The sequence below is a fragment of the Pisolithus orientalis genome (genome assembly GCF_024613125.1).
Source record: "Pisolithus orientalis strain OTSU chromosome Unknown F5J12scaffold_18, whole genome shotgun sequence".
NCBI lineage: Eukaryota > Fungi > Basidiomycota > Agaricomycetes > Boletales > Pisolithaceae > Pisolithus > Pisolithus orientalis.
In genome coordinates this window covers 318,582-326,410 of record NW_026260799.1, presented here as the reverse complement: position 1 = coordinate 326,410, position 7,829 = coordinate 318,582, and the positions used below count along the sequence as shown (strand labels likewise).

The window sequence follows — 7,829 nt, the reverse complement described above, 5'->3', positions numbered from 1 at the left end:
CTATGAAGTATGTACAGGGGTTAAATACATGAGGCCAGTCTGGGATAATAAACATAGAGCCAGACTTGTTGATAAGCTATTAGAAAGATGATTAGCAAGAGGATAGCCACAGAGACTGTGCTGAGACTAATAGTCAAAGTCCAGGTGACCAGCATAACCAGGGTTGGACACAGGTTTGTACAGTAAGCAAGATCAGCAAAGGGGACTAGACTAAATATAGTACTAACAAAGGAAAACAGACTGGAGTTATGTCCAGGTGACCCAGACATGGATCTGGGAGGACCAGGGTGGAGCAGTGCAAGGCTGGGAGGCTGGAGTGGACCAGAGATAGGGGTAAAACACTGGACTTGAGTTATTCAGGCTGGAGTTGGGTTATCTAGGGCCAGAGTTGGGTTTTCTAGGCCAGACTAGGACCAGACTTGTCTGGAGTTAGGGGCTAGGGGTCCGGACTGGACTGGGATTGAGTCTGAGAGTCATGGATATGACAGGTAGAAGGTATTGATGTAAATACCAAAGTAAACTTGATGGGAGAACAGCAAGTGATTCATGATCTAGAGTGAGTAAAAAGTTGGAGTTGGGAAGAAATTAATACAAATACATACATTAGGTTCTGATATGAGAGTGAGGAGGACCAGTGAGTCTTGATCTAGGGGCTTCTGTAATCTGTAATGAACTGCCGCATCACTCGATTGGCATCACCAGCAGAAAGTGTTTGATTTGGCAAGTATAAGTGTCATTGGATACCATGAGATGATGAGAACATGTCAAACCACAGAAACATAGTGTTTCCAGCATGAGTGACTAAAAGGCTGGTGAGGGAGTTATGAACACATACCTAAATCCCTGATATAACATGGCGAGGATAAAATGGAATGAGTACAAATAAACATATAACAGACTCATCTGGATAACTTATCAGCATGCAATTCAGAAGGATATAAGCAACAATACTTATCTATTCATGGTGATGAGGGCCTGAGGAGAATGAAGTGAGTGGTGATCAGACAGAATGAGTAGGGAGGGATAGCTGGAATGAGATCCAATGGAGTACACTCCTTGAGGTCTTCAATCCCACTGGCATGCGATACAAGGTGGTGCCAGGGCAACCTCAGTGATGCAAAGTCAACTCCAGATCTGTGAGCAGCACAAAGCCAGCTCAATAACAGTCCATAGGAGGGTTGAATCTTGATCTACTAGGGGAAATGTCATAAGCAATGATATCATGACACTTTATAACAAACCAAGGCAGGTGGAAAGGGCAGCTGAGAGTCTTGTTCTCAAGGTGGAGATGATGCTGAGAGTGGGTAAATCATGAGGGAACCATGCAGAGGCCATGGGGAAGTGTGGGATGACTTAGGTATTTTTGCCCTGGGAATTCTCCAAGTCAATCACATGACTCTAATAAATCAAAAGAGATGACCAAATAAACTCAAACTCACACTTGTAAGTACACAATCATACTCACTAGCATCACTGTCACAGAGTCCTACTGAAGTCACTCTAGCCTTGTTGACCTGTCACTCCAACTCCTGGCCTCCTCCTCACACATTCCCTGCCCCCTCCACTCTATGACTGGATTTTGAGTTGGCTTTGTGCCACTCATGGATCTGGAGTTGACTTTGTGTTGCTTCAGGTCACACTCTGTTGACTTTGTGCCACTGAGGTCACCCTGGCACCACCTTGTATTGCATGCCAGTGGGGTTGAAGACCTTGAGGAGTGTACTAGATCCCTTTCTTCAGCCACTGCCCCTTCTGCCTGTCCTTAGCCTAAGGTTAGTTCACAGAAAGATCCCATTCCTTAGTCCTCATACTAATCCTACCATTCACTAATTATTCTTGTATCTCTTGACCACAAAGGCTTCTTCAATTTCTCCATGGCCACTGCCCTCTCCTGGTTTAAACCCTACACCCAGTCCAACAACAGTACATTGCATTGTCTTTTTGTTTTGTTTGGTGGATGGCAACAGATAACTTATATTCACAGCTACAATTGCCTCACTTGATGCATGGGCAGTGGCATGCAAGGATGGCTAGGTAATAATGTTGCCAAATGCAGATTATGTCCCCAACCCACACATTTTTGACAACCAGGACCTTCAATGCTGAGCTGACAGTCAGTTTGGGCTGGTCAACTGCTTTCAATGGCCCCAAACATACAAGAAGGAATATGAATATTCAATGTGTGTTCCCCAAAAGGACACACTCCCCACTCTTGGTATTGTGTGGGACACTCTTACTCCCAGTGACTTCATTATTCCAACCAGCTCCAGGTTTGCAGTAGGCACCCTTCAGGAGGGGAAAGTCAAGGATTTTGAGGATGTACTTCAAGCCTTGCAAAGCTGCTATCACAAGCTCTGAGACAGACCCATTGAACAGGAAGTCATGCACATCTGGGTCCACTTGGCTCAGCACCAGGTGATGTGCTTGCAGCACCACCCCCTCCTATATCATGATCTTGTTGTTTGTTGGCCAGCTGCAGTGTACATTACTTGACATTCACACCATCCTCAACTTCATCAAAGTTCTTCATCCACTTCTCCTAAACCCACCCTCATGTCCTGTGTGCATCAATCTGATCTGGATGGGGTGCTTCATAAAAGATACCCAAGTATGTGAGTCACTATATTTTGTAGGGGTACCTGTTTGGTTGTATTGCAGGGAAGCATTCATCCCTCCAACCATGAACATTGTCCAACTTGTGTGGATCACATATGCCAACCATATTGTTAAGGCCATGTATACAGAAAATGGGATAGCTAAGCCATTTCAAATTCTTCCATACTTGCTGTAGCTATGAAGGCTCCTTTGCAGAAGAGCCAGAGTCCACACCTGCCCTACCTGCTGCCACATATCCATCCTTGTCAAATACATCCTCAAGTACTGGCAGGCAGTCCACCACAAAGCAGACCAGAACTGCAAGACAAGTTGTCAGTGGTGGCCCTTCTAGAGGTGTGTAACCATTTGTATTTTGCTTGTCTCATTGCTAACCAAGTGGTAGCATCACCCCCCCAATGATCAACAGGTGGACAGGGAAGATGGGATGAGCCTGAACACCCTGAAATTCCACAGGCACACAGCCTTTTTGAGTCAGCTTGGAAGAGAGCTTCCAAAGATTTGCAGTCAAGTCTGGCTTCATTGACCCAGGCTATTGATTTCCAAAGCTGACACTTTTTGTCAACACCACAACTCTGGAGTGAAAGAAAACATATCTCATCAATTGGCTGTCTGTCCATGCACTCTGGATCAGTGAAGCTGGTGTTCACCATCCCCCCAAGTTCCCTTCCACTCAGATGTGGATGTCAAGTTCATGGTGTCTGGGTTGAGGCTGGACCAGAGACCAAAGCAGGCATGAGGCTGAGGGGTTGGGACCAGGGGGAAGGGGCAGAGATACAGGTGGTGGACTGATTGGACTTAGCAGCTGAGATTACAGCACTATTCCCTTGTGTGGGTTTCAGTCCAAGTCTGAGGCCAAGAATTACAGACAGAACTTATTTGATTTCAGACTGGGAGTACAGGCCAAGTATCTAAGAGCTTATATACTAGAAGTAGCTATAGTACAGAGACCAGTAATGCTGGTCTCACAAAGATTGCTAAGATGATTGGTAAGACAAGTATTAGTAAGGTATGACTAAGGTAATGGATACTGGGACAGGGTGGACTGGGAACAAGACTGGGCAGGGATCAGCCAAAGTGACATGCACTGCAAAGTAGTGTACATCATGCTAGACTATCTGGAGATAAGGGATTGGCAAGGCTGAGGCCAGACTGAACAAGTGCAAGACCAAGACATGACTATGACAGTATCCCCCTCTTAGGGGTCAATCCCATGAGACCCCTGTGGAAGAGGTAGGCTGAGTCCAAACTTTGGCTGAGTTTGAAAAAGATTGATACTTGTGGCTCACTAAACCCTTTGCATCTTTCTGCCCACACCTTATCCACCATGTCCAACTCGAGACTGATCACTGCTGCTGACAACAACAATGAAGGCCAAGTCATTGTTGACTGGGCCCAAGTCCCTGACAATGACATCAGGTATGACACTGATGATGAAGAGGAGGTGATGAAGGTGAAGGTGAAAGAGAGAAAAAGGTGAAAGGTGGCTGAGCAAGCCTGGCAGGAAGAGCAGGTGCAGCTTGAGGCTGAGAGAGCAGAGAAGGAGAAGGCCAAGGCTGAGAAGGCAGTGCATGAGGCTGAAGAGGAGAGGGCATGCGAGGAGGAGAGGAGGTGTGGGGCTGAGGAGGAAAAGGAGGCTCAGCAAAAACATAAGGCTGAGGCTGGGAAGGATAGTGAGGCTGGGGGTGAAGTGAAGAAAGTAGTGATGGACCCCAGGTGAGTGTCCTTTTCATCCTTGTGTGCTCTCCTCTTAACCCACTTTTTAGCTGTACCTGCTCTGCCCAGGCTAAAATTGTCTGCAAATTTCTCATGGACAGTAACAAGAAGTGCATTGCCTGCATGTGATGCCATCAGTTGAAGGGGAAGTGTTGGTGGTCCAGGGACAGGAAGGATGTGAAAGTCAACAAAGGGAATGCTGAGGCCAGACCCAGCAACCAGAAATGGGCAAAGATGAGTACAAGGCCAATCAAGGTCTTGGACCTCAATGAACCCAAGGCCAGTGGGAGTGGGGTGAAAGAGGCTGATGCAGCCAGATACTCGGGCTTGGAGGACAAGCTCGAGCGACTGATCAAGGCTGCAGGGCTGATTTCCAACAACCTGGCCAGCCTTTTCGAACTTCATGAGACTGCTGTCAAGAACTTGGGCTGAATTGCTGACACCCTTGAGTCAATACTTGATGAATCCTATGGTTTCGGGGTGGCAGTATCCCCTTCGGACTCAGGCTGATCCAAGCTTGACTCTGACAAGTTGCACAAGTAGGCTGACTGGCTGAGAGCCTATGGCAAGGATGAGGGGGAGGAGGCTGAAGGAGAGGACAAGACTATGGCTGAGGCCAAGTAGTACATTAGCATAGGGGCTTGTAGTTTTTTTTTCTTTTGCCAATGTCAAGTGCCTGGTGTCTGGGCTTGGTATCATACAGTAAGTAGGAGGGTCAAGAAAAGAGGAAAACAAGGTAAGTAAGGAATCAAAGGAAAACTATATACTGATAGAGGACAGAAAAGAAACTGAGGCCAGTTGAGACCAGTCCTCATTGGTATGGGCTGGGTTTTCCAGGGTAGCAGAAGTGGAACTCTTGCCTGAGTTCAGAAGCATTGTCCAGCTCTGTAGCTAGTACCCAAGTAGTTTCCTCATTGGTCCCTTCATAGCCAGTCCACTGGACTAAGTACTGAAGCCAACACTGGCAATGCTGGTTGACCTTGGAGTTGAGGATTTTGGTTACCTCAAACTCTAGTTCACCATCAACCTCAACTGGTGGGGGTGGTGGTTGAATCTGATTTGGGATGGTATTAGGGATGGCCAGCTCAAGCTGGGAAATGTGGAAGACCAGATGTACTGTGTGCATTGAGTCTGGCAGGCACAGTGTGAATGAGTGTGTGCTGGCCTGAGCTATGACTGGGTATGGTCCAAGGTTCTTCTCTGAGAGCTTCTTGGACGGCCAGGTTGACCAGAAGTACTTGGCTTTGACATATACCTGGTCACCAACCTTGAAGTCCAGAGCTGGCATGTGCTTAGCATTGGCCAAGTCTTGGTATCGTTGTTGGGCAAGGGTCATCTCCTCATGTAGGTATTGGTGCAGTGAGTCTAAGTCAACTGCATAATCATGAGCCTGAGCAGAGGTAAGATTGCACTCTGGGTATACTGAGATGTTAGGGTGGTAACCCTTCTTAGTGAAGAATGGAGAGACACTGGTAGTAGTGCTAGGGGCATTGTTGTAAGCAAACTTGGCCAAAGGTAGTAGGTCAGCCCAGTTGTCCTGTTGGTAGTTACAGTAGACTTGGAGGTACTGTTCCAGTGTCTGGTTGGGCCTCTTGGTCTGGCCATTGCCCTTGGGGTGGTAGCCCAAGGTGAAGTGTAAGCACATATCCAAGGCCTTACTGAGTGACTGGAAGAAGTGAGACATGAACTCCAAGCCTCTGTCTGAGGTTACATGGGCCAGTACTCTGTGCTTTGAAAAGACATGGAGCAGGAAGAGTTTGGCAAGTTCTGGGGCCATGATGGTGTCATGGGTGGGGATGAAGATGGCCTGCTTGGAAAGCCAGTCAACTACTACAAGGATGGCTGTGAAGCCAGATGAGGCCAGGAGCTGCTCAATGAAATCCATAGATATGGAATTCCATGGTTTCTCTGGCACTGGAAGTTATTTGAGAAGGCTGTAAGGCTGATGGTGGGGAACCTTAGCCTGAGTGCAGGCCATACAAGACCATATGTAGTCTTTGATGAAGGTCCTGAGGCTGGGCCAGGTGTACTCATGTCAGATGAGTTCTAAAGTGCAGTTTTGGCTGAAGTGGCCAGACAGAGGGTGGTCATGCTTAAGCTGCAAGACCCTAAGGTGGAGATTATTTGAGTCTGGCACATAGATCCTTCCATCAAGATGAAGGAAACCAGTGTCATCTACTCACCACTGAGGGTCAGACATGTTGGACAGGCAGATTTGTGAGACCAGGTCATCCAGTAGTGCAGTCAGGATATCATTATGGAGCTTTTCTATATCCATTAGCACAACTGCCCATAAGACCAGGTACTCAAGGTAAGTGGCACAAAGGGAGACCACTAGTTGCTCCTGGGTGAAGACCAGTCTCAGGTTCTGCAGGTTCACTTGGGCATCGCTGCTACCCCCCTCTTTGGGGTAGATGTCCCATCATCTAGTTAGGGCATCAGGCTTGGCCCTGAGCTTACCAGGCCTGAACCTGATGATCATATTAAACTGTGAGAGGAATTCAGACCAGTGAGTGAGTACCTTAGAGGTAGAAAAGTACTCAAGATTCTTGTGGTCAGTAACAACATCGACTGGTGAGGCTGAGCCCTCAAGGTAATGGTGCCAGGTCTGGAATGCTTCAAAAATAGCAAGCAATTCCTTATCGTGGGTATCATAATTCAACTCTGGGGCAATCAGAGTCTGGGAGAAGAAGGCAACTGGATGAATCCAGCTGTCACTGCAAGTAATGGACAGGATGCTGGTGATGGCATAGTCTGATGCATTGGTCTTCATGGTGATGGGACCCTGGGGATGAAGTGAGTTAAGACCAGCACAGTTGTGAAGGCAGCCTTGAGGTTGTTGAAAGACCAGCAGCACTCCTTGGAAAAGCTCCAAGGGGCACTGTTGTGAGTAAGCTGGGTTAAAGGTACAACAATGTCCAAGTGGTTAAAGATAAATTGGCAATAAAAGTTTGCAAAGCTGAGGAAAGACTGGACATCCTTGACCTTGCAAGGCTCAGGCCAGTCACAAATGGTTTGGACCTTTTCCTTCAACATCATGAGGCTGGCAGGGGAGAGGTGGAAACTGAGGTATTCAACCGAGTCCAAGTGGAACTCACATTTCTCTGGCTTTGCATAGAGGCCATGAAGCCAAAGCTGGTGGAGAACTTCTTGGACATGCTGCTTGTGGGACTCCTTATCTCCAGAGTAGATCAGAATGTCATCAAGGTAGATGACTATGCAAACATCCAACATGTCCATGAAGATGGTATTCATGAAGTGTTGGAAGGTGGCTGGGGCATTGGTGAGGCCAAAAGGCATTACTAACCACTCATAAGACCCATACTGAGTTTGAAACACAGTCTTCCATTCATTGCCTGGGGCAATCTGGACAAGATAGTAGGCATGCTGAAGGTCAATTTTTGTATAGATCTTGGCTTGGCTTGGTGAATCTAAGAGGTCAGAGATGAGTGGGAGTGGGTAGTGGTCCTTCTTAGTGATTTTGTTCAGGCCACAGAAGT

General features: G+C 47.2%; 1 protein-coding gene across 1 annotated transcript; it reads left to right on the top strand.

The window, feature by feature from the left end:
* Positions 1–2,449: 2,449 nt before the first annotated feature.
* On the top strand, positions 2,450–2,791 carry F5J12DRAFT_722460 (uncharacterized protein; the record flags this gene model as incomplete). Its single annotated transcript, XM_051741376.1, has 1 exon — positions 2,450–2,791. One exon carries the CDS (start codon positions 2,450–2,452, stop codon positions 2,789–2,791), a length of 342 nt encoding a protein of 113 aa, XP_051599031.1.
* Between the last annotated feature and the right edge of the window lie 5,038 nt (positions 2,792–7,829).